General features: G+C 47.7%; 4 protein-coding genes across 8 annotated transcripts; 2 read left to right on the forward strand and 2 right to left on the reverse strand.

The window, feature by feature from the left end:
* The first annotated feature begins 9 nt into the window (after positions 1–9).
* Positions 10–14,450, forward strand: clip1b (CAP-GLY domain containing linker protein 1b). Of its 3 annotated transcripts, XM_029837339.1 has the most exons (23): positions 10–164; positions 1,383–1,563; positions 1,811–2,191; positions 2,269–2,396; positions 2,577–2,701; positions 2,790–2,991; positions 3,119–3,316; positions 3,397–3,500; positions 3,618–3,678; positions 4,592–4,696; positions 5,450–5,611; positions 5,894–5,989; positions 6,280–6,337; positions 6,416–6,501; positions 7,486–7,560; positions 9,390–9,496; positions 10,863–10,896; positions 11,058–11,095; positions 11,873–11,978; positions 12,062–12,224; positions 12,304–12,356; positions 12,432–12,541; positions 12,620–14,450. In XM_029837339.1, exons 2-23 carry the CDS (start codon positions 1,455–1,457, stop codon positions 12,849–12,851), a joined length of 2,733 nt encoding a protein of 910 aa, XP_029693199.1. In that variant the 5' UTR covers positions 10–164; positions 1,383–1,454; the 3' UTR covers positions 12,852–14,450. The 3 variants fall into 3 exon arrangements, with proteins under 3 accessions (XP_029693199.1, XP_029693200.1, XP_011603056.2); XM_029837340.1 differs by lacking the exon at positions 7,486–7,560; XM_011604754.2 differs by lacking the exon at positions 4,592–4,696.
* A 50-nt stretch (positions 14,451–14,500) lies between these two features.
* bcl7a (BAF chromatin remodeling complex subunit BCL7A) lies at positions 14,501–19,076 on the reverse strand. Of its 2 annotated transcripts, none has more exons than XM_011604755.2 (6): positions 18,868–19,076; positions 17,532–17,613; positions 17,336–17,429; positions 17,069–17,221; positions 16,865–16,965; positions 14,501–16,775 (listed from the first exon to the last, which is right to left on the reverse strand). In XM_011604755.2, exons 1-6 carry the CDS (start codon positions 18,957–18,959, stop codon positions 16,701–16,703), a joined length of 597 nt encoding a protein of 198 aa, XP_011603057.1. In that variant the 5' UTR covers positions 18,960–19,076; the 3' UTR covers positions 14,501–16,700. The 2 variants fall into 2 exon arrangements, with proteins under 2 accessions (XP_011603057.1, XP_003965458.1); XM_003965409.3 differs by having other exon boundaries at positions 17,336–17,432; positions 18,868–19,073.
* Positions 19,077–19,961: 885 nt separating this feature from the next.
* eif2b1 (eukaryotic translation initiation factor 2B, subunit 1 alpha) lies at positions 19,962–22,291 on the forward strand. The gene is made up of 9 exons (XM_003965342.3): positions 19,962–20,292; positions 20,375–20,476; positions 20,553–20,689; positions 20,864–20,980; positions 21,265–21,377; positions 21,476–21,544; positions 21,622–21,697; positions 21,896–22,021; positions 22,088–22,291. Exons 1-9 carry the CDS (start codon positions 20,280–20,282, stop codon positions 22,241–22,243), a joined length of 909 nt encoding a protein of 302 aa, XP_003965391.1. The 5' UTR covers positions 19,962–20,279; the 3' UTR covers positions 22,244–22,291.
* On the reverse strand, positions 22,219–25,701 carry ddx55 (DEAD (Asp-Glu-Ala-Asp) box polypeptide 55). 2 transcript variants are annotated; one of them, XM_003965410.3, is made up of 14 exons: positions 25,495–25,701; positions 25,368–25,418; positions 25,089–25,175; positions 24,912–25,003; positions 24,636–24,698; positions 24,284–24,433; positions 24,012–24,201; positions 23,846–23,928; positions 23,595–23,726; positions 23,434–23,526; positions 23,225–23,339; positions 22,969–23,137; positions 22,602–22,891; positions 22,219–22,521 (listed from the first exon to the last, which is right to left on the reverse strand). In XM_003965410.3, exons 1-14 carry the CDS (start codon positions 25,600–25,602, stop codon positions 22,351–22,353), a joined length of 1,794 nt encoding a protein of 597 aa, XP_003965459.2. In that variant the 5' UTR covers positions 25,603–25,701; the 3' UTR covers positions 22,219–22,350. The 2 variants fall into 2 exon arrangements, with proteins under 2 accessions (XP_003965459.2, XP_029693201.1); XM_029837341.1 differs by having other exon boundaries at positions 25,089–25,129; positions 25,495–25,520.
* Between the last annotated feature and the right edge of the window lie 116 nt (positions 25,702–25,817).

Below are 25,817 nucleotides of genomic sequence, written 5' to 3' on the forward strand. Positions count from 1 at the left end.
TGGGGCTGGGCTGGAAAACATGTAACGGTGTTAGGTACCGTACACCTACTCACGGCATCCTTTTACCGACAACCAGCCCCACTGAGAGGCAACGCAAGCGTCCACAAAAACTCCTTTCACACCTGTCAACATTTCTTCCGTGACTTTATTGCCACTGCAGAGAGGTTAGTTGTTTTTTTTGTTGTTAAGCGGAGTTTGCGCTCCGTTGCTAACGCGGGGCTAGCTAGCTGTGGCTGGAGGAGCGCATTCCAGGAGGGAGCGAGAATAATTCAGCCGGGAAACCAAATATCCCATCGAAAGATGCACTAAAGCGCTGGGCAGTAACGCACTTTGGTGAGACATGTTGGGGGCTGTCTGAATCGAGCGGGTTTGGCGTTGAGCAAAAGTCGTGATTGATTGGACCCAAGTTAGTGGCGCCGGAGATGCAGCAAGTCTCGGCAGCCGAGCCCAGACACGGGCGACACGGACCAGTGTCAGCATCTGCGCGGCGCTCACACCACGGAGGCGTAGATCTTGCCTTCCGTTTATGTCCAGCTCCAGGGCTGGACCGGGAGTTTCACTGCGAAGGCAAGCCGCCGACAGCGGGAGCGTGTTTCGGGCTGCGGGCTGGATGAGGTTTGACAGCTCCGGCTGTGCTTGTTGTGGTGGTCCGGCTGCACCAGCTGGGTGGAGGGAGCCGTGCTGAGCTACCGGTCCAGCAGACACCACTTCTCCTTTTGTCCTGCCTGTTTATGCATCAAAAGTGCGAAATCGTCCAGCAGACAAAGGGCAGCTTCAAGCTGCAGAAATAAGATGATCAGAAATTGCCTCGTTTGAGGAGCTGGCCAATTGTTTCAGGTTACATAAGTGCAATTCTGAACAATATTCGATATAATAAAAGATCAACGTTGTTGGTGTATCTGTTTAAAGAGCCTTTAAGCTTTTAATGGTTGCTTTTCGTGCAAAATATCACGAAAACCCGCAGCCTCTCTGGCAACAATGTCTGGTTACACGTCATGTAAATATGCTTTTAAACATGGTTTAATGCAACTTTTGACGGTATTTATAGTGTGACTCCTCTGCCATAAGAATAATTTGTGATTATGATGATGCAGCTGTGCAGCAGCGACAGGAGCTGGAGGGGAAACAACTAAACTTCCAGAGAAATAAATGTACGAGCAAGAAAAGACAGTTACTTTCATTATATTTGTCCTTTCGGTACCAGGGGTCGTGTGTAACGTCATTTCGTATCACGGTGATTACACAGTAATAACTATCAGCGAGGATTATATTAGATATGTTAATATACGGTTATAACACATATTAGGGAGTGTTGAGGGTGGTGTATAGAAAGGCAGAGAGTCAGTTACTGCTTTGATTCAGGGAACATTTTCTGCCCTTAGAGTGGTGCTTTGCGGGGTAGAGGGGAAGGCCTCGTCCCCCGACTTCCATCAGGCCTGCCCCCTCCCCAAGTCATGGAAAAGCAAGGAGTCACAAGTGGGCCAGGGAAGGCCAGCGGGCTCAAACCTCCCAGTAAAATCGCTCGTCCATCAGGGGCTCCATCGAAAACGTCTCCATCTTCAGGTAAAGAATGATTGAGAAGTTGAATGACTCCATTCTATGTTCAATGACTCTATGTGGGGCCGTGTCGGGGGCCACTGATCCACTGTCAAATGTTTTTAAGGTTTGTTGTCTCTCTGTAATGATTTCGGTTTGCTCCAAAGTCCAAACTGCTGTTGGGCGACAGAAAAGCCCCTGTTGAAGTGAACTCCAGTGAGTATTTTTGTAAGCAGTTCCACCTGAGGCTGTGAGGAGATCATCTCAATTGCAGGCGCTCCAAAGCCCGTTCCTCCTGATAAACCCCCTGGCAGCGTGGCCTCTCCAACCCAAGAGGGAAGTGCGGAATTTCAAATCGGAGACAAGGTGTGGGTCAACGGCGACAAGCCCGGCTATGTGCAGTTCATCGGCAGCACGCAGTTTGCTCCTGGCCAGTGGGCCGGGATTGTCCTCGATGAGCCCATAGGGAAAAATGACGGCTCCGTAGCGGGCGTCCGATACTTCCAGTGCGAGGACGGGAGGGGGATTTTCACACGGCCTTCAAAGCTGTCAAAGACTGCGATGCCGGAGAAGGACATGAATGGAACACAGGCCAGTCCGAAGCCTGCTGCTGGTGCAACGAGTGAACCTGCTCCGAGCGGGACTACCTCAACTGGTAATAGTCAAACAGAGGCTTTCGCTGCAGAGAAGGCATTTATCAGGACGCTAAGTGTACATATCTTATCCAATCAGGTCAGGTCAGCGGCATAAAGACGATTGCTGCTCTCAACCAAATGTCCACCGAGTCAGCGTCAAACCTGTCAGACCCCGAATCCCAGAAAAAGACGAAGAGGGAGCTGAGGCTGGGAGAGCGTGTGCTGGTAAGAGGCTCGCTGGACAATCGGAGAAGCCTCACTAACTGCACAGCTCTTTGCTGTAGCCTGTTGGATTCTATAACAAGTTTATAGATTAGCCTCCAAGCATCTCAACGTATTTGTAATCTACAGATAATGAAGTGCTCTCTGTAGCTTTTTTTTATATGTGAACATTATTTATTGTAGGTGGGTGGAACAAAGGCGGGAGTGGTTCGCTTTCTGGGAGAGACAGACTTTGCCAAAGGAGAGTGGTGTGGTGTGGAACTAGACGAACCGCTCGGCAAGAACGATGGTGCGGTAGCAGGGTCCAGGTAAAAGCAACAGAAGCACAGCACAGCTCGTGGGTCTACGTCAGTGTTTCTGTTTGGGTTGAAGCCAGACCCTCTGTGTTCCTCTCAGGTACTTCCAGTGCATGCCCAGGTACGGCCTGTTCGCTCCGGTCCACAAGGTGACGCGTATCGGCTTCCCCTGCACCACCCCCACCAAGACCAAGAGTTCCCAGCGGAGGTCTCTCCTCAAGAGGAGCCCGAGTGCATCCTCCATGAGCTCGCTCAGCTCTGCCAACTCCTCGTTCAGTGGCAAACCGAGCCGAGCTGGACTGGTGAGCCTCGTCCTGCCCCTTCATCAGTCCAGCTGCAGCTGCTTGGCTATGGACGTCTCTTCCTTATTTGACAGCAGCCTGATTTAAAGAGAATGTGTTGTAATCGTTTTAAAAAAAATCTTTCCAGCTGGCGGAGACGTCGGCTCGCTACGCCCGTAAGATCTCTGGCACCACGGCGCTGCAGGAGGCCCTGAAGGAGAAGCAGCAGCACATCGAGCAGCTGCTGGCAGAGAGGGATCTGGAGAGAGGCGAGGTGGCAAAGGCAACGAGCCACGCGGGGGCGGTGCAGCAGGAGCTGGTTCTGCTGAGGAAGGGACGGGATCAGGTCGGCCGCTGCACATTCGGCCAGTTGATCAAAGGAAAGAGGGGGAAGGTGATCCCTGTCTCTGACTCTCTGTCTCCCAGGATGCAGTAGAGATGGAGGCCAAGTTAGACCAGTTGCGCTCACTGGTGGAGGCTGCAGATCGAGACAAGGTGGAGCTGCTCAACCAGCTGGAGGAGGAGAAGAGGTGGGTGGTCGCACCTTTCCAGCAGCAGCTCTGATGGCAGCTGAGAGTTGGGTGTCTGGAGACACCTGTGGAGAACCACCCAGGAGAGGAGACCTCATGATTGTCCCTGTTTGACAGGAAAGTGGAAGATCTGCAGTTCCGTGTGGAAGAGGCGTGCATCACCAAAGGGGACCTGGAGGTAACCCCCGGTTACGTAACCTGCCGCTCAATTAAACATCTTCTCCCGACTTTTAAGCTGTAAATTCCACCACTTCTCAGACTCATGACTTCCCGATGAAGCTCGTGTGAATTATTGACAGAATATGTTTTATTGAGTTACCGAAACAAAGGAAACCACTAAAAGCTCCTTCTGAGAAGCTCAAAGATGAAGACTTAAACTTCTGAGACAGTTAATACCTGCCCCAGTACCATCAGCCTTCACTAGTGTTCAGAGGACCACAGACCTGTAGAATAACTCAACATGGGTTTTGGAAAGTTGCATTTTTTCCAGCAGACACGGGGAGTATAACGATGTGTGACCACTCACCGCACCTTTCCTCTGAAGTCTACGAGCTTTATTTGTTTGCGTTTGTCCTGTTTGCATCATTCATTGGCGCTCTTGTTCAGACCCTCCATCTGTGGACTCATGTTTAATTCACCCACAAACCTGGGATTTCTCCACACATCCGCAACACTTTGAATTATCTTCCCCTCAGCATCTTGTCATCCCAGCGTCTGTTCTCAGAAGCTGCGTTTGTCTCCGCTCGCCTTGACTCTCCTCGAATGCTCTCATCTCCTCCTCTCCCTCTGCTCCATCCCCTTACAGCCTCTCCTCGGTCTCTGTCAGCTTCTAGAATCAAAGCAAATTTGTGGAAATGGAAGACAGAGAAACTTCCTGGGTTATTTTTGATCTACAAATTGAAAGTTGCTGGAATAACAAACTCAGATGAATGAGTGATTAACAGATCTTTCTTGTCTTTATAACCAGCCAATGCGTTGGAAGAAAGCCTGAGCCTTTTCTTACGTACTGACCTTCTCTTGTTTGCTTTTGTGGCACCGAGCTGGCATGTGAGTGTTTGTTTTTCCTTCTCTTCCTGCTCTCTCACTAACAGACGCAGACCAGGCTGGAGCATGCCCACATAAAGGAGCTCGAGCAGAGCCTGCTCTTTGAAAAGACCAAAGCTGAAAAACTCCAGAGGGATTTAGAGGACACTAGGGTAATGCTGCCACTCCCAGTCCCACAGCAGGACGGAGCCACCCGCTTCCCCCGCTGCTTTAATGATGACATATAGGATACGATGACCCTGCCTTAAGATTGGAGAAATGTCACCTTCTGGCTTCGTTTAGGAGGGGGAATGAACGACTTTTTAGCTTTGAGCTTCTCTTCTAACCCAAATCTGCATTTGTGCATGCGAGCTTTTGAGTTGCCGGAGCACAGTTGACGCCGTTTTCAGTTTTTGTTTCATTGTTGTCATTTTTGGTTTAAGGTTTTAAGGGCCGGGACAAATCAGTTGCTGGTTTGCAGCAAATGAAAAGAGCAGCAAACATAATATGAAGGAATTCCCGATCCCACACAATAAATACTGACTAGAAATGATGATTCACTCGAATCTAAAATACATACAATCAACGTATGACTCAAGTGACTAATTAAAATGGACAACCCAACATAATGTTACTGTAGCTCGGTAATTAACCACACGGGTAACATATAACGGACAATATTCTAGAGATCTGTAGCTTCTGGACAACAGTTAACATATCATAAATAAGCAAACAAACAAAGAATTGTGATTTTGTTTATCAGGCTTTTTGCTAAATGTAGTCAACATCTTATTTGAGTAAAGAAGTGTAGCTAAACTGAATATATTGTCTGTGCGTAATGAAATAGGCGTGATGATTTGGCAGAGATCTCGGGCTCTATTCCTCGTCTTTGACCTCACGTGTGCGCTCCGTCTGTTGTGTTGTAGGTGGCCACGGTGTCGGAGCGCTCCAGGATCATGGAGCTGGAGCGGGAGGTGGCCGACCTGCAGCTCAGGCTGCGGGCGTCCCAGCAGAAGGAGGACGCTGCGTCTCTGTCCCAGCAGCAGATCAGCAGCCTCAAGGTCCAGGCCCAGTCCCAGGAGAAAAAGGTATGTGCAAGTATCTCACCTCCTGTTTTCCCCAGCCAGTGGCTGCACTATATGAAAGCCTGCTTGTTAAATGGATATTAATTGCATTTAATGGCATGATTTGAACAAAAAAAAACAACAGGTGTGACTGTACATTGTCTATTTACAAGCCTGTGAAGGTAAACAGGTGCCCCGTTATGCTTCCTTATGTATGTTTGTCAAAGCCACCATAATCATACATAATATATGAGTCTGCTCAGATGTACATGTGCGTAAGTCTGTCCTGGACTGTGTGTCTTACAGATCAGTGAGCTGAGCGTGGATGTGGAGAGCAAACAGAAAGAAGTCCAGTCTTTGCAGCACGATAAAAGCTGCCTGGAACAGCAGCTAATTGGCCTGGTAAGAACCAGTGAGACCCATCGTTACAGGTGACAAACGTCAACGTCGGAATCATATCAGAATAATCTTTAGTTGATTAACTCTGAAAAACATTTAGGATTTCTGGCATTAATGACGGGGAGCCGGTGTGTGTTAGTGTGTGTGTAACTGGCCTCATTAAGAGGAGCATTTGATCTCTAAATGTTGCAGTGCTCTCTGGGCCCAGTTATTATTCCCCGCTTAGCTCAGGGGACAAGAATGTCCCTCCGTACGTCATTAGCTCAGTCAAGCTGATGCTTTCTGCATTTCAGAGACAAAAGCTGGAAAATGCTGAGGAGGAGTGCAGGAGGATGGCAAAGACCAGCCATGGTGAACATCCTAGCATCCTTTTTTCCCCCCAACCTGTGACAAACCGTTCGTTACACTCGATGTCATGTTTCCCATCAGAGTTGGAGCGGAGTGTGGAGCTGTCCAAGAAAGACTGTCAGCTCCTGAAGGAGGAGAATCTGTGCAGACAGCAGGAGCTGAAACAGGTGAAACCAGGATTCCAATTCCCACCTATAAAGGCTTCTGTCATGGTTGCGTTATACTGGATATATATCACTTCACTTCATGAGTGTTCATGCCTATATAATGATGTGATACGTATCGGTGGAGATATGAAGGGCGCTGCACTGTCAGGAGAGTAAATAACATTGTTGGTTGTTGATGAATCAGCACGTTTTCTTGCTCAGCCTTTGTGGACATTTAGACCAAAAATGCGGAAAATTTCCCAAGCAAGCAGCTTTTGGAACTCGTGAATAATCCATCCGTCCTTTTCCGGCAGGCTTCCACGCTGATGCTAACGATAGCCTCGGGCTAAGGTTTTGCTGCTTAACAAATGCCTCACACCCACGTGCTCATGTTCCTCTCATTACACTTGAGTTCTGAAGTTCACGCACACGTGGACTCCTCATTCAGCCAGTTGTGCTCACTTCTGTGCACTTTCATTTGTCACCCGCTTTTATTTTGTAAAAACCTGTTTCTGCCTGTCTTTGCAGATTTATGAAGCAGAGGTAAAGAATAGTTGGTGGAACTCCAGTTTGCTGTTTTAAGGGCGCATCTTGTTGTTTTTCCCTGAGGTGGAAGCTTTCATCTTCCTGTTTTTGCTTCACGGAGCTCGTTACAAACAAGCCTGGGGCTGACTGTAACCGTGTTTCCTCTTTTAGCCACGGCAGTAAATGGCCTCTGATTATTCCAGTATATTAGTGGAATGCTCTTTTTGTGTGCTGTCCTTGGTTTTCTGCTTGCCTCATAACTTGAGAGTAAATTTGATGTCAGCTTTGTAGGAAAGGTCAGAAAGATCTCAGCCGCTTGTTTGCTCTCCTCATCACCCACCGTAAACTAGCTGCTCAGAACCAAACGTTGGCTGGTAAATATGCAGAGCATTTAGCAGCGAAGCAGCCTCAGCAGGAGTCCTAGACCAGAATAGTTGTGGTTCCAGTCCAGTATTTGTAACTCTCACAAACGTGTTCCAGGCGACTGAAAAGTCAGAGAAGATGGCGCTGTCAGTGGAGCAGCTGACCAGTGACAAGAAGATGCTGGAAACACAGGTGAGCAGAGGTGAAGCTGTTCTGTCACCTGTTTTACAGCTCGTATCAGAGCGGGCCGATGGAGTGTTCACGATGCTCTTCCTGTAATGTTGAGGATACGGGGCGACGCACTTTCCCAAAATGGATGTAGTCACACACTTGAGGTGGATATGAGTCATGCTAGCTTCAAGCACTAATGTCATTTATAGTTAATCTTACCCAGTTGATTAATTAATGGTTTACGTACAGTCTATTACACTGTCGGCGTCCACGTAGGTGCAGCAAAAATAGGAAACAACAGAGAGAACAGGAGTTTAGTCCCAGTGGACACAAACAGGCACAAACCAGAGTCTTTATTCAATATTTATATATTACATCTGCTTCTCTGCTCAGCCACGGGCCGCTGCGAGTTATGATGTAATACTGCACATGTCACTGTGTGTGTGTGTGTGTGTGTGTGTGTGTGTGTGTGTGTGTGTGTGTGTATGTGTGTGTGTAAATGTGCTTGGCTGTACAGAACATTTGACATGATTTTCTCATCTGTTGGATATAAGCTGCTGCACAGTTGTACCTGTGACATTAACCTGTAATCAGGTGTCTTAGAATCTGACTTTATGTGTATTTCTTGTGTGATTGTTCCAGTGAGACCTGTGTGCTTTCAAACAGGACCTGTTTCCATTTTAGTAAATAATAATCCTGAAATGTGTCTGGTGGCTGAGCCTCGGTTGGACGACAGGAAGAAACTTTGGTGACCTTTCTAGTTTCTCATTTTTCACGAGTGACTAGATTTTTTTTAGGGCATTTATCATCATTATTTCTGAATTTTTGGATTGTTTCCTTGCAAAGAAGGGTGTAGATCTTTGGCATATGTTGTCAGATAGCAGAAAGCTGTTTGTGTGTGTGTGTGTGAGTGTGGAGGGGGTGGGAGGAGCTAATTCATGCTTACATAATGGAGTGCTGAGGGAGAGCAGGACGCCGCTCAGACGCCGCTCTCCTCATCTCCCGCTCACAGCCGCGCACGGCCAGGGGGGTGCGATGCGATGGCTTATTGATGCCCAGCTTGTTTTTGTCTGCGCTCACTGCTGTCTGTAGAGAGGAGCGTTGGCATAGCAACGTCACTGTTTAGCAAGTGAGCGAGGAGCGGGATCCAGCACTGCTGAGCGGCGCAGGTATGGACGTAGCTGCTCTGCATCAGGCTTACTCCGCTAACATCTACTCGTCTCACTACCAGGTGGGAGAAGGTGCTTTGCTTTGGGAGCAGACGGGGAACTCTGAGCCCCGCTGCCACTCTCTGTAACTGTAGCCAAGCGCTGCTGTCAGGTTGTCCTCTATATCTATTTTCCTCTGTCGGTCGATGAGTTTATTTCTGTGACCCGCTTGTGCACCTCTGTATCGTGTGTATATGCTGCGTATCTGTGCTGTTATGTGTGCGTGCACGTCAGAGCATCTTTGAGGGTAAAGACATCGACGCTGTGAAAGTGGCAAGAACCCAAAACAGAGTCAGAGTCGACGGTGATTCAACTCTTCTACCAGCAGATTGTCGGACAGGCTCCTTTGGAGACCGTTGTAGAGCCATCGATTTGTTTTAATTAATCATTGATTTGTGCCCATTTAAAAGTGGCACGTGCCTAAAAGGATTTGTAACAAGTCAGATGTTTGTAGTGGGTGTACCGTTTAGAAAGAACCTTTCCTTACACATTATTCAGTGGCGTCTTCTCTATTGATCGTTATGTTAGGGTAAACATGCCTCACCACCAATCAAGTACAGGAACTCTTTCAGCTCTTGCCTTTTTTAATCTGACGCGATGCCTTTACGTTCTAAATGGCTTCCTGCTGCCGGCCCTGCTCAGCTGGAGACGCTGAATGAGCAAAACTCCAAATTCCAGGAAGAGCTCATCCTGTCGAGGGAACGCAGCAGCCCAGAGAAGCAGCGTATCGGGGTCCTCTGCATGGAAATGTGAGTACTAATGTGTTTTTTCCTGGCATCGGTCCCCTTTGAAGGTGTCCTGAATCATCCAGCCCATTTGACTGCTGCTCAGAATTTCTCCCCTGAGGTCTGTGCAGATCATTAAAAATACACTCTTCATATTTCTTTTTTTTTTTTTACCGCAGCTCTTAAACATTACAAATCCATAAAAAGGGTCTGCATCGCTCTCACTCTGAAATTTTGAGTCAAAGTGGTTCCATCTGTAACCCTCCAGATTCTCCTGCTTGTAAATAGGCCCTAAATTGCATTAATTGCCTGTGATTAGCCTGCGGCGGCTATTATGTGATTGTGGGCACGTTGCTGGAGTGGAGCCTGATCCAAACAACTCCACAATCACAGTAAAATCATAACTCTCCTCACTCCTGAGTGAGTCCTGAGAACGTCGTAAATACTTTTGCAGAAATGTGTTAAATCTGTGACGTAGTTGCAGCTGTGCTCGGCGGAGCGTCGAGTCTCTGATCACGGTGGTAGAAAGTGCCGTCCTGCAGACCCCCAGCAGTGCTCAGGGGGACCAGTACTAATGGTGTAATACACCCCCTGAAGACAATGGGGCTTTTAGATCCTAATGGGACAGTTCAGATAGAAGAGAGCAGGTCATGGGGAGGAATATTTACTCTGCCTGCTCCTGCATGATGCTTTTCCATGATAAAAGGTGACATCAGTAACAAGCAGCGTGATGTTGAGGTCTATTTATAGAGCGTGTGTGTGTGTGTGTGTGTGTGTATATGAAAGTATTTGGGATGCGTTGGCACACGTGCGGTGTTTGGGTCATCACGTCATCCCTCCGCTGAGTCCTCGCCGCTCTCAGCTGTGATGTCACAGCTCCAGATGGAGTCATCCATGTACTGAAGGGAAGCGGACAGATGCACAGAAGCTGTTCCCTCCTCCTGGAGGAGCGGCCGGAGGAGCGGCGTTAAAGGCTTTGTTCCAACAATAACGCTCCTCCGTCCTCACTGGGGCACATCCTTCCTGCCTCCGCTGCCGTTATGTAATTGCTTCATCTCTCCTCCCCGGACCGCCTGGCTCCAACATGGCCACCGCTGTCCCTGTGACATCTGTGTGCGCCCTTGTGTGTGTGTGTGTGTGATCAATGGAGCGTTTGTAGCGAACAGCTGGAAGCGCCACCGCTCAGGCTGTGCTCCCTCCATTGTGCTGCTTCTCCCCTTGTAGGCAATGAAAAGAATACTGAAATCAGGAGAACAGCACAGGAAGGATGGATGTTAATGTTAAAGTAAAGGAGGTGAAGGTTCACGACGTTCTGGTCCTGAACATGTGGCAGACGTCACAGAGGGTTTAGCATCAACTCCTCTCTCTCTCTCTCTCTCTCTCCCTTCAGTGAGGAGCTGAAGCTGGCCTCCCACAAGTCTCAGGTAACTTTTATCCGTCCTGGTCTTTCAGATCCAAAGGCTTGATTTGATTTGATGAATGGGTTTTGGCACGGCGAGGATTTACTTCCTGCCGCGAAGCCTTAAAGCTCAGACAGCTTTAGCTCCCGTTTAACCATCTCTATATTTGTGTGCTGGCCTCTCAGCGCAGCGCCGACCTCCAGCAGAGAGGCATGAAAACCAGGTAGGACCCTAAAATATTCTTCATTTCAGCCAATATTCATGTTCTCTGAGTAGATTCAGCTTCATGGATTGACTTTTAAAGATTTAAGTTTTTTTATTCATTCAGGAAGACATTTATCTGTATTTCCTGTTCAAAATAGGTAATTGATCAGTGTTTGATTACAAGCTGCTTTAGATGAGCGTGTCCCTGCATCTTTCTGTTACCATGAGGAGATTCTGTACAGGTTCCTCCAGGTCTCCCCAAGACATTGATTAATTAATAGCTCATTTCATTTTCACTCTATTTAGTCTTCCTTTATAATACATCAAAGCTATCCTGAAGTGCTGATTCTGTCGTCCTTGTAGGTAAAATTGCTCAGAATCTGGCTGGTTGTTGCCTTTAAAAGCAGGTTTGATTTGCTCTCTGCAGCTTTGAAACCTCATATTTCCACATATTTCCACGTTTCTGTGAGCTTTCTGCTCTTTGGTCTTATTTTAGAGCCTCTCTGTGAACAAAAACCAAACAGGTGTCGTCTCTCAAATCCCATCCGCAGAGGATGAGAGTGAATGTTTGATGAAGGGATGATGAAAGTTTCCAGTTAAAAGTGGCAGGAAAAGGAGATGAAGTTGATCTGACAGCTGATGTTGAGTCGGAGCAGAAAGAAAAGGCTTGGAGAGACGCAGCATTCCCAGCACAAACTGGGAACCGGAGGGAGAACACCAGCCTCTCTGCTCCCATTTCCTGGTTTACCTGCGTTGTTTGTCTCATTTGTGCTGAAATCGTCCTCCGTTTCTTCAGAGACGCCGTCTCTAATCAGGAAATGGAGAGCCAGCTCGATTTCCAGAAGTCCACTGGAGCTTTCATCTCTGATAAAGACCGGGAACTGGAGATTCTGAGGAATGAGGTGCACCTCCGTGAACGTCATTCCATCTCATTCGGCCTTTTCTAGCGAGCGTGAAGGACTCCAGGGTTTTTTTTCCCCCGTAGATCGAGGTGCTGCGAGGAGAAAACGCCGTGGCGAAGACTCTGCAGTCGGCGGTCGAGACCCTGGAGAGGGACAAGGCTCAGCTGCAGGGCCGCGTCCACAGCCTGGAGCAGAGGCTCGAGGGAACCAAGGCCTCGGAGGACGCCACCGGCGCCCCGTCCTCAGGTGAGGAGGCCGCTGTCAGAAGGCAGCAGAATTCCGTGATAATCGTCGTCAACCTTTCTTTCCCCGTGTCCGCCTGCAGGGGGCGCCGTTCTGGAGCAGCTGAGGGAAGAGAAGGAGTTCGCCGAGGGCCAAGTAAGAGCAGGAACAGTCGCTCATCGCGCCAGTTCAGGTGGGGGCTCTCACCCGTGTCCCCGTCCTCTCCCCCAGATCAACTTCCTCAACAGCGTCATCGTGGACCTGCAGCGGAAAAACGAGGAGCTGAAGGTCAAGCTGAAGAAGCTGGCTCTGGCCGAGTTCAACGGCAACGACGACGACGGGTGAGGCGCCACTCCAGCGTTTTCGGTTAAACGCCGCTTGCGGTCCCGCTCCTTAACACGGAACGCGCCTTTTCCCAGCTTCGTCGGCGTCTCCAAGCAGGAGAAGAAGGCGACGCCGCGTCTCTTCTGCGACATCTGCGACTGCTTCGACCTCCACGACACCGAAGACTGCCCGACCCAGGCCCAGAGCCCCGACTCCGTGCCCCACACCGCCTACCACGGCAACCCGGCGGACCAGAGGCCCTACTGCGACATCTGCGAGGCCTTCGGCCACGCCACCGAGTCCTGCAACGATGACCAGACTTTCTAGGGATCCCCGCTCCTCCTCCTCCTCCTCCTCCCGTTCCCTCGGTTGTTCCTCGGCTCAGCCCGACAGACCCTCCAGATTTGTCCAGAGTGTATTTTTCTATGATATTTATGCATATCAGTGCTCACTCGTTCCAGATAGCTCGTCCAAATATGCTGCTTTTGTGCAATATCCACCTTCAGAAGAGCGGAATCTGTCTGCACATCTGCACTTATTCATTTACACCTTTTGCTCTTAAGTTTTCGGGGTTTTTGGGGGGGGGGCTTTATTTGTTGCTTCGCCCCCAACAATGATGCACAGCTCCTAATGAAGGGAAAAAGCACCTGGAAGACCCAACAGTCTTTCTTCTGTAGCACATTTCTGTAAATACTTTCAAGGCTCTATTTCCAGCCTTTCCAGTCGTCGGAGAATCAAAGGATTTAAAGACAAACCGAATTTTGAGGAGGAAAAGACAGAAAATATCAGCATTAGTTCAAAATTCCAAAAGCATTTCAGACACTTCAGCCACTGAAAAACCCACAAGTGAGCTAAAACATGAATTTCCATTAAAAAGGCCCTGAGTTAATTCTTTGAAGGAGCACATTTTCAAAAGATCAAAGCCTTTTCACCTTTTTTACCACTAACAAAACCACTATTGACACTATTCTCAGAATTCCTTTTGATCTTTAAAGGTTTTCTGCAGATTACCAGTTGGTTACTTTTTCCTCCGTCATCCTCTGGTAACCTGTAGTAACCAGTAGTCTAACTGGGTTCTCCCCCTTTGACAGTGGTGTTAGCTTGACTCACTACTTTGTAGCTTGTTCTCACTGTTTTCATGGGTTGTTGGAGTATTTTCCACTTCGTTCTATAGATTATTAACACGCAGCAGCGGGTACGAAGGTGCTCATCGTAGAGTTCTATTCTTTTTTTATTGGTAACGGCTCCACGAGGTCGTCCCACCGCTGGGACCTTGTGCAGATTCCAGCCCTCAAACATCCGCGTGCAGCTCCTTCCCTCCGCTCGGCATCAATACCGCTGAAACGCAGCGAGCGTTTGTCGCCGTCCGCGTGTTTTTGTTATTTATTGTCTGATCTCTCACCCAGCCGTGGCAGAAATAGGCTGGGGGGGGGGGGGGGGGGACGGGGGGGCTTCGAGTGCACCACGACTCGCACAGTTTTTGCACTGTCCCACTTTAAACATTCAGTCCAACGACATCCGGCTCTCAGACAACGAGCTGATTGTCACTGTTGGGGCCAGGCCCCAGTGTCCACGGAGGTTAACAGCGTCAAATAAAAGCACATTTTCCTAAAAGTGGAGCCGCTCCTTTGATCCACCCTCCTAACGCGACCGTCACGAAGCACAATTTTGGGGTCGTGTCGACTCCTCCGGGGTAACAGTGTATATTCGCACATATGACTGAGCAGTGCCATGAACAAACTAAGAAAAATAAGCTTTTATGTGGAGGACATTTTATTTTTCTGCCCTGTTTATAAGATTGTTTAAGATGAGACCGAGGCTCATTTGTATAGACTGTAAACCTGTTTCACAGATGGTGTGGTGAACGTCACTGTTTCTTAATGTGCTGTTTGGTCCCCGACTGTCTAATAGAAATGATAAAACCTCGTTGTCCTCATTTGATTTGACAGCGGAAACACGGCGCCCGGACGCTCAAAGGTTTTTTATGAATTTTATTAAGAAAACAAAAACATCGGACATAATAAAAACCAAGCAGTACTGATGGAATAAATAAGTCAAACCAAACCAAAAATCTGTACAAAGTCTAAAGTGAAGACAAAAAAATGGTCCCAAGGAAAAACAATTTAAAAAAAAAAAGAAGAGGATTTTTATATCTCACAGCTCTTTAAAACACACATTTATGAGCAAACTATAATCAATCAGCTCAATCTGGTGAAAGCTACAACAGAAGTGAGAGGTTTTCTTAAGCTGAGTGTATTTAATGCTGTTTATAACTGTTAATGTCAATACAATAGCATTTTAAGTTCCAGCGCTGCTGGACTGGGAATGAGGTATATGCTAATCCATCCTCTAAACTGAGATCTTTTTTATTATTTCTTTTCTCTCCATCCATGTGAATGCTAATTCCATGATATTAGATCAAGTATTTGTGTCACGTCTGCACCCCCCCCTTTTTCATATTCACAATTAATGAAACGCGAGGTTGTACATTACAGGTCATAGATCTGAATCCGTACTATAAAGTGTAAAAATCAGCGGAAAGTCGCGTATGTGTGGATTCTGCCGACACGAGAGCACCTTGAGGGGGGTGGGGGGCTGGAACCCATGTTGGAGCTGAAACGCAGGAAGATTTGATGCTGACAGACAAGCAGAGGGGAGGGGTGGCTGAATGGAGCTCCTCCAGTGTGTTCTGACCCGCTCCGGATAAGAGGAGGAAGAAAAGGTTCCACGGTCACTCGCCAAGGACAGATCGGGATGTCTGAGGCCTTATTCACGCCCCTGTGGTCACCATTAGCTTAGCATAAAGCGTGGAAACGGCTACCATTCGTGGACCAGTCTACTTCCTGGTTAGTGAGATAAAAACCGGTTCCACGACCCAGATGGTACAAACTGCCTCTGCCTTGTCTACACGTACGATCACACACAACTGGGCCAAACCACATCGTGATCGTGCACACAGACCCTATTGTCCTATTTTCAGTTACAGAGGATTCTGGGTAAGAACAGCCAGAAGAGCATGTTTGTTTCGACACTGCGAAACCCCCCCCCAGTTGCATCAAGACCACGTTTTTGTCGTACAACGGTTGACGCACTATGTGGTGGACATCCTCCTTCACTCTACAGGTCGCCTAGTAATCTGGGACACGTGTTAGCCATTTTACAGCCCCCCCCCCCCTTCCCTCGCTTTTATGGCTACGATAGCCGCAACATTTACGTTCACCGTACAGAAAAACAGAGAACCCCTGGTTAATAGTGAACACATCCCAGAATGTTTCACCTTTTAAGAGCTAAACAACTGCCGTAGCTGGATGTTGTTACCGGAAAACCACTAATTGATTGAAAGGCCAAAAAAAGAAAGAAAAAAAAAAAAAGGCACCATAATCGTAAATCAATCCTGTTTGACGTAAAACGCGCTGCAACTCAAGGCACACCTTCAGGACCTAAACTACCTACGCCCGGGCTCACTACTCATCCAGAAGCTTCATCTCGACTTGTACCGTCTACTACAGGCCAGAAAGGATCGCTTAAAAAGGTGTGAAAGGAGTCATGGATAGAGAAAAAAGACCCACTACAGCAGCAAATCTATCTGTGATCGATTGTGACGAACCGTAACAGTGCATTGACCCTCCTGAGAAAAAACCCTAAACGTTTCCTAAACAGATACAGAACATTAGTCTAACAGGAGGCGAATCGGGAGGATTGAAGCGATGCGGTCTGAGGCCGGCGGCGACCGGCGGCCGCTGATCTGGGACCGCTTTAGCTGATATCTCGAGCTAACCCGTTATAAAGAAAACATTTTTTTTTTTTTTAAAAAAGAAAAAAGGGTCTCAGAGCAGCGCCCGGGTCAACCCGGTCCTCAGATCCTCAGTGGTCGCTCTCAGGTCACAGGTGCAGGTCGGTCTGGCGCCGCCCCTGGTCGCGGAGGGGACTGCAGCTCCGCAGTTTCAGAGCTTCTCTTGGCTTTAAGGAAAAATGTGGCGATGTGGAAGGAAGCACGGAGGGGAGCGGGGGATAAGAGGTAATATCCATTCTCCCTCTGTGGCAGAGGAGTGTCGGGGGGAGGGGGGGATAAATGGGGGGGGGGGGGGGGGGGGTTTATCCATTAGCCCTAAGTGATCTAGAGCTACCGGAGGGGGTGCGGAGGGGGAGGAGGTGAAAGAAATCAGCCCCAAATATCTAACTCTCCTCAAAATCCTGAGACGAGGGCTCCAGCTTGCTCTTCTTGCTGGCCGGGGCCTCCTCCTCCAGGTCCTACAAGGAGAAGCGGGAACCAATCAGAATCATGGCGCGCCGCCGCCTGACCTCTGGGAGGGGTCGAGCGCGAGGGCCCGCGTGCCTACCTGAGTGGCTTTGCTGTCTGAGTTCTTGTCCCCCGAGGACAGCGCGTCCCTCTTGGCACTTTGTCCTCTCTCCGAGGTCTCTGACGAAGGGGTGCTCTTGCCTGGGGGGCACACAAACGCGTTCAGGAAGGAGTCGCCGGGACAGGAACGCCACAAACAGGAAGTGGCCTCCATTTCAGACACGGCGTTTCGAGCGCGCCTCACCTCTCTTACTGTCAGGGCTCTGCTCGGCCTTGGCGTCGCTCCGGTCGCGGTGGGGGGCGGCGGCGGGGGGGTCCGGGGTGGGGCTGGTGCTGCAGCTGTTCTCCTGTTTGACCGGGGACGAGTCAGCGATGGAGCTCTGGTTGCTGTTGTCGTCTGCAGAAAGACGGAGGCCATTTAAATGCCCCGGGAAACAGAAGAGCCCCCCCCCCCCCACACACACACACACACACACACACACACACACACACACACACACACACAACCCACCGTGCATGTCCATCATCCCCGGAGACGAGCTGTTCTCGGGGGTGGTCAACTCGGAGCCGTACTTCTCGTCTTTGCCCTTCTTCTTGTTCTTGTTCTTCTTCAGAGGTTGGGGGGGGGGGGGGGGGGGGGGGGGGGGGAGAAAGGCGTCATTAGCACGATTCCAGATATGAAGACAAACTGGAGGACCGAGACTCACGTCGTCTGATTTGGGCTCCGTCACTGGGACCCACTTGTAGATGCGGAGAGACGTGTCTCCCACTGTCACCCACTTCTTCTCCCTGTTTCACAGCAAAAAATTAAACGTATTACGACCAACCAGCAGCCCAATAAATGAATAAATGTGTGTTTAAAAGGAGCAAAATTAACCGTTTTCTTTTTTAAATTATAGTTTCTATAGTCAGAAATAGACTTAAATGTGAAATAAACTAAAAACCAACAATTTAAACGTATACGATCTAAGATGTCACAACGGGGAAGAAAACGTGAAAAAAAGTGTGCAAAGACAAAGATAAGACATAAAAAGCCTGAAACTATCTTGACATTAAATCGTTTTTTTTAGGATTCTCCAAACCAAATTGAATGAAAACAGGATTTTTGCAATCAAAGCGACGATTTCTATGGTTTTATTTTCAAATAAAACGGAAAATTAACGGCGTTTGTGGGAAATCCGCCTTCAATATTAACATGCGTGAAACACGTTAAAACGGCCACAAGTTAAACTGAAGTGATTTAATCAGAAATAAAAAAGCGCGTAAAATAATAGTAGTGATGTTGTATCACTTATTTCCCCCGCGGGGCTTGTTTAAACTGAATTTAGGCGAAATATTCAAACATCTTTGTCAGATTCACGAACTTTTCCATCGAACCGGAGCCTCTTGATCAATAACGTCGCCATCGGCTCCGGCTCCAGAATCACACGGGCCCCACAAACACGCACGAAAGTTTCACCTTTGAGTGCAAAAAAAGCTTTATTAGCAGCGTGAATTAAAGTGTTTTTCTGGTTACTTTGGCCGAGCCTCCGTGTTCAGCCATGCAGCACCACCAGCCTACTTCCCTCTCCCAACCCCCACCGAGCCTCGGTCTCCAGCCGACCTAAAGGGCCGCTCAAAGCGCTTAATTTAAAACTCCAGACGGACCAAACTCCTCCGACTCGAGAGCGCCGTCGTCAAATCTCCTCCAACTCGACCGCGGTCGACGGGTTCGGCCCTAAAAGCGCCGCCGGAGCCGACGGCTGAGCGCGGACAGCAATGGCTTCATGTGACCGCATCGAAATGGCTTCTGGGTTGAACCCTCGCCGCTCAAAAGCGGGCAGAAGCCGGCTCGGTGCTGGCCGGGGGAGCCGGGCTGCCGCCCCGCGCAAGCGCGCCCCGGTTGCACCTGAGCCGCAAGTATCTCCCCGGGAATCCCGGTGAAATTAGTCCTTTTCTTTCCATTTCATCCCGCTCTCCGTCTCCTTCCCTCTCCTCCCCCAACAAGCCTTTCTCCTGTTAGATAACGAAGCCCGTCTCTCTCTTTTCCCCCCTCCTTCTTACCATTTTCGTACTTTCTCAATAGCGGCCATAACCCTCTTGATGTCATCCTTGGCCCTGCTCCGGGTCTCGGCTCGGACCGACCTGCCCGACATTGCCGCGGTGGGAATAATATTTTTAAAGCTCGCCGGCAGTTCAGACACAATGCAAACAGTGGAGCGGCGCGGAGGAGCTGCTGCGCATGCGCGGCCCGATGGAGCAGAGCTGCAGCTGCACAGACCGGAGATCTGCGCTCCTGCTGCGCGCGTGTGCGTGCGTGCGTGCGTGCGTGCGGGTGGAGGAGAACAAAGAAGCTGCACGGAGGGTCCTCGACCGGGACCCTTCAAGTTCAAGAAAGGCCCTTTCTTCACTGGGAAATAAAAGCTTAAGTCTAAAATCGGCGGCCATTTTACAGCACACGCCGCGTGATAAAGTTTTGCTTTTTTGTTGAGAAAAACGTCAAACTATTGAACAGTGTGCTTTGTTTTTAGAAGGCCGCTGTTTTAGGGGAATATCCCAATTATTGAGGTTTTGAATTATTTTGGGGAGACGCAACAAATTGACGACAAAAACGACTAAACTGTCAGTGAACTTTCAGAAAACTCATATTTTCCATATGTGTAAACCATAACACAAATCTAGTTTTGTTGCTTTATGTCATAATATTATAAAATACTCCTCATTTTGATTCTATATTTCTGTTTTCTTACTATTTTGACATAAACTGCGGGAGGTAGCTAGAGGGGAAATGTTGCCCCCTAGTAGTAGAATTCCGAACTGCAGGTAAGTGTAGGTCAGTGAACGTCACTTAAATTTCTTATATATAAGTCAAAGTAAAGTTGTTGATAAGTCAGGCGTCATTCATTCATTCACTTTGTGCAATAGAAAAGGTATTTAAATGTAGACAATCCAAAAATTAGAAGCGAAATGCCTGTAGTCTTTAAGGACTCGTTGTTTTCAGCAACTTGGGGGTGGGGTTTTGGAAAACGAACAATCAAATATAATTGAATATACACTAAACACACTTATCCATCTCAACGAAATTAAACACTTCTTCTGAACGCAGTCTATCGAAAATGCATTTTGTTTCCATATTTCCCACCGCACTGGAAGTGGCCGAAAACGCTCGTTACGTCATTTCTCCGCGACACTTCAACACGCAACTCTTTTCTCGATGAGCTAACCATCTGTAACTCGTCATATTTTAATATTATCTGAAAACACCCGAGCAAAGCAGTTCGACATCGGGGTGGCAGCCGGAACTATCTCGTATCAGTTAGAGTTTGGCAGTTTTGCTTCACTTAGATTTAAACTGAGGCTGCAGTGAAGAATTGGAGTCAAGGTTTTCTGACATGTTTCAGCCGCTGTGAATTGACTCCCTTTTTAACAGCCCTGGTCGAGTTTATCGTTTAATTTCCATCACCGTCGCTTTCAATATGAATGAAGAAGGTCGGGTTTTTCATATTTCCAGCCTCACTTCATATTTGTTGTGTACCGTAGACATTAATGGAGTTTCCCTGTGCCCGTATAGAGCTGGTGGAGTACTTCAGGGCGCAGATGAATAAGGACCCAGGCATGGCATCTGCTGTCGCTGCCATCCGAACTTTGCTTGAATTTCTCAAAAGAGACAAGGGTGTGTTGTTGAGCTTCGTTCATATGTGTTGCTGGAAAAAAGAATGGGCTTTAACAGGCCGTCACTGCCTCTTCAGGAGAAACTATCTTGGGTCTGAGGGAGAGCCTGACGTGGGCCACAGCCTGCCTGACGGGAGTGGACTCCTCTGTGGCTGTGTCCTCAGGAGGAGAGCTCTTCCTGCGCTTCATCAGTCTCACATCACTGGAGCATCAGGTCAGTGGCATACCTGCCCATTCAGGAGAGTTAGAAAAGATTGGATAATCGCCATCATCACCATTAAAATGCTGTAAATCAAGCAGTTTTCTTTCATGGAACACTTGAGGCCTGCTGACAAGCAATTTGGATGGTTGAAAGACAGCTTAGTTGTGGGTGTCACTGCTCTGTCAGGACCTGTCTCGCTGTAAGAAGGTGATGGAAGAGAGAGGCGAACTTTTTCTGGAGAAGATATCGATGTCCAGGTCCAAAGTCGCAAAGCTCTGTCACACCTTCATCAAAGACGGAGCTGTGAGTATTCGTCTCATATAAGCACATATTTACTCTTGGTGAATCTTCAATCATTTTCACATTGGGGTTTTTATTAGAAACCTGGTGTATTTGTGACTAATGCAGTATTTAACCCCCAAAAATCTGTCTTAAAACATTCAAGGACTTTTATAGTACCATTAGCCTGAACTCTAAATTATACTTGATAATATGTTTCAAATTGTTTCATGGGGTGTATAACAAGGGCTAAAGACCATTAACAGAATATCTATAGAACCTGCCTTTTTAAAATCTTCCCTTTGCAGAAAATCCTGACCCACTCGTACTCCAGAGTTGTCCTCAGGGTGCTGGAGAAAGCTGCAGCGGAGAAGAAACGCTTCTCTGTCTACGTGACAGAGTCTCAACCAGACTCAGCCGGGTGAGGGAACACTGCTGAAAAACTGTGTCCCTGTTTGTTTTTTCCCTGCAGGGACGCGCATTCATTGAATCCGACTATTATTCTATCATTTCTTTCAGTCAACAGATGGCAGAAGCTCTGAGGAAACTCAATGTTCCAGTAACTGTGGTCCTGGATGCAGCCATCGGGTAGAGAAACATCGTTTAGGGTCGAACAAACGTCACTCATTGGCTGTTTTCAGTTCATTTAATCTGTTCCATCACAGGTGTGTTTTGGAGAAAGTTGACTTGGTCATTGTTGGCGCAGAGGGAGTCGTAGAGAGTGGCGGCATCATCAACAAGGTGCATTTCAGCGAACAAGAGCTCAATAACTGACCCGTTTCTGTTTGCTCCAGAGGTCATTAGAGGTCAATTAGTCAGAGGGCTGTCGCTCTAGACAAGCGTCTCTCTCAGCCATTGTAGGCACATTTCATTACTCTGTAGGGGAGCAAACACACAATGGTGACAGTTGTTAATATACTTCTGCGCTCATCTTTACAGATTGGGACCTACCAGATGGCCATGTGTTCTAAAGCCCACAACAAGCCCTTCTATGTGGTGGCAGAGAGTTTCAAATTTGTGCGTCTGTATCCGCTCAACCAGCAGGACGTGCCGGATAAATTTAAGGTGAGACAGAATGTGTGTGTGTGTGTGTGTTTGCTGCCTGCCTTCACACAAAATCCTCTCCTACAGTACAAAGCAGACACACTGAAGACTGTCAAAAACCTGTCAGAGGAGCACCCGATGATCGACTACACGCCTCCCTCCCTCATCACCCTCCTCTTCACTGACCTGGGTGTCCTCACTCCATCTGCAGTCAGCGATGAGCTCATTAAACTTTATTTATGAGTGCCTCACAAATGACAATAAAGTCCGCCAAAAAAAGGTGATCGGACACTCCTGGAGTTGTGTTCTGTTGCATGTTCACATGTTCAGACTGGACATCAGCTGCTCCGTCATACATCTTCGTCCTCGTGTGACGGTCCGGCTGGTTTTTCTTTATTCTTCTGCTCAGTTGCGATCTGTTTGTCAAAGTCCTCGGCGCTGATTTGTCCCTTCTTCAGCTTTTTAAGGAGGCGGGTGTCATTTAGAAGCTCTTCCAGGTCCTCCTCGTCTATTTCGGAGCCCTGCAGAGCAGATAAAAAAAGCTCATTTCTAAACCTGGTTCTTTGCTGTTGGTGGCTGACTTAGAACAGCTACTAAATACCTCACGACGACTCCTCTTTGTTGCCCTCTTTTGTCTTCGTTCCTTCTTGGACTTTTGTTTGGACCAGGCTTCATTCTTGACGTGGTTCTTGGAAAACTGAATTTTTTCCTTTGTTTTCAGCTCTGCCAGCATCTTCTGTCGCTGTTTCTCTCTGTTCTTGTCCTTGTAGCGGATGGTTTCTGTGTCTACCGTCGTCTCCACAAAATCAGGGAACGTTTTCCCCTTGAGTTCAGGCATCTTTGGCAGGCGGAGGAGGGCAAAAGCCCGGGCCAAGGAGCCAAAGTCCAGATCTAGAAGCAGAAACGTTTCACAGTTATACTAAAGGCTCACCACAAACCTAAAATCCAGATATGACACGACTGTTCACCTTTGACTCTGAAGATGAGACTACACTCGTGTTTTGCATATGCCTGCACGTATGAGACGAAGGCTCTCATGCTTCTGTCAAATGTGGCCCGATCAGCCAGAGACATGGCCTTGACTTTAGGCAGCACGTCCACCACGTCATTAATCGGAGGCATCTTCTGAAGAGGGCACTGATGGAAAGAGATAATATCAACATTCTAAACTATCAATCATCACTTAGGCTGAGTAAATCCAAATAAATACCACAAAATACCCACTTTCTGGTTAATGGACAAAAAATTGACGTAAGATTCCTCCATGGGGAGTAGAAAGACGAGAGCATTACCCTGATTACCAATGCGCGCTGTACGTCCACATCGATGAACGAAGGCACTGAGAGGAAGAGAAATGGAGGCTGAGCGTGTTTAAAGGTGCTGGGCTTCCAAACCTGTGGTGTGTTGCCATGGAAGCGTGGTTCATCACTCACCTGGCACTGCTCGGAGGATCGTACTGCAGCACCCAGTCAACATCAGGTATGTCGATGCCTCTGGCCATCACATCTGTGCACACCAGGATCCCACTGAGAGACAAATTGGGTAGTTTTAACTATTGGAATTTTGCAAAAAACCATTTAAGCCGAAGCGTCACCTTTTCAGGGCCCGAAAGTCAGCGAAGATCTTGTTGCGTTTGTCTTTCATCTTGCCGTGGATGCAGCAGACGGTAGCCTTCTTTATCAGGGTCTCAAGCGCTCGACCGAAATATTCCACACACGCACACGTGCTGGAGGAGAGAAGGCAGAATGTGACTGCAATCTTTAGACGGTTTGGCAGGTGGCGGCGTGCGGTTTAACTTCCTGAAGCATCAGTCAAAGCCATCAAATCCACCCGTGTTTCACACACCTGAAGAACACCAGGTTCTTCTCATGTTTGTGTTGCCTCAGAAATGCCACCAGGTTGTTGAATTTGTTCTCTGACCTACAGATCTAACAGGACATGACAAAAGATATTGGCTTCTTTCCGTGTTTTAATTGCAGACTGACAGATAAGACATATCTAGCAGACTCACGGTGTAGTAGTTGGAGAGTCTGGAGGGTGTTTTCTGGGTGGCAGAGGCAGCCACACCCTTCTCTTTTACAGCGATTCGGACCGGATTCCTCAGACCGGCTCTCACCAATTTCTCCAGTTCCTGCGTCTGAGTGGCTGAAAACAAGCCGGTCCGTCTCTGCTTAGGCAGGTGGCCCAAGATGGCGTTCAGACTGAACATACCAGCACAGATACAGAGTGTGTGAGAAATGCGCCAACTAACATAGTGTGAAGATTCTGGAGCTCTTTTCTCACCTGGCCTCGAACCCCATATCAAGAAGCCTATCGGCTTCATCAAGAACCAGCACTTCCAGGCTCTTCACCAAACAGGCCAAGTCCAGACCGTCCGCTTTCCTCTTAAACATATCCTCCAGACGTCCTGGAGTAGCAATTACAATGTTGGCTCTGAAACACGAGACAGCAATGAAAACACCAAACCATCATCTGGGGTGTTTTACGTGATGTTCTGGAAAAGATCTGTGTGTTTAAATAAAGCAGTTTAAGAGTCTTGATCGACCTTTGTTGATGAAATTTATTCATCTTACGTCTGTCCACTTACATCTAGCAGCTCTTTATCTGAAAACACTCTTAATCTTTGTCAACATACCCTTGATCCTTGAACTTTTCCACATCCTCTATTGGATTACTGCCACCGATCAGTAAAATCTGCCTACAAGACAAACATACAGACGACATTAAAAACAAAAGGTGGTAAACAGGTGCTTATTTATACTGGTAATCTTTTAGTGCAGTCTTTTGTTGGTTTAAATTGTGTGCAGCTCTTCTAGGTTGTGCTGGGTAACCAAATTTATCACCAACAGTCTGCGTGTGGTTGAAAACACTGAAAGAAGATCCGAGGAAAACTCAGGTAAAGGATACTTACGTAAACTGCGGGAACTTGTGGATGAACTGCTGCATCACCTCACTGATCTGAAGTGCCAATTCTCTTGTGGGAGTGATCACCAGGGCACCAACCTGCAGAAACAAACAGCGCTGAAATTAACTAAATCAATTTAATTAATTAAAATTCAATGATTTAAATTTAAGAGTCCATCCTCACCTGCATCTTCTTCAACTTTTCCTCTCGCTTCAGGAGCAGCTCTATGATTGGAATGACAAACGCAAGTGTTTTTCCGCTACCTGTTACCTATAAAACCAGAAAATTAATACTGCACCTGACAGAAACTATTAAAATAAACAACAGGGCATCACACTAGGTCATTTTTAATGAAGCTGGTGATAATGAGCCGATAACACAACATAGTTTTACATATAGGTATGTAATAACAGTAGGATATAGTTAAAGCCAAAGATAAATATTAAATTTCTTGTCACTTACCGCTTCAGCAGCAACATCTTTATTACTCATAAACAGCGGAATACAGGCAGACTGGAAAGAAGAAATGACGCGTAAGTCTGTGTGCTTACAGAGCAGTGAAGAGATACATTATAAGTAAAAGCATTACCTGTACAGGTGTCATGTGTGTAAATTGGAGCTCATTGAGCGTTTCTAAAATCCCGTCATTCAGTTTAACGGGTAAACTGTCCCACGTTCCATCGGTGGTATTATCCATGCTGAAAACTGTTCATAAAACACAGTTCTATACTAGCTTCTATCACCGCTGCTCAGCCTCGGAACCACGCTGCATCTTTTTCCGGTTGCGCTGGTGTTTACATGCCGAGTAGAAACTGAAAACTATTTGCAACTATGGTTCCGCCTAATATATTCTCGTACTTTTTTCTATTCTCCAGTTTCACGGACGGGAGGAGTTTAGACATCTATGTTTAA

Source organism: Takifugu rubripes, chromosome 6 (assembly GCF_901000725.2).
Source record: "Takifugu rubripes chromosome 6, fTakRub1.2, whole genome shotgun sequence".
In the NCBI taxonomy this organism is placed as follows: Eukaryota; Metazoa; Chordata; class Actinopteri; order Tetraodontiformes; family Tetraodontidae; genus Takifugu; species Takifugu rubripes.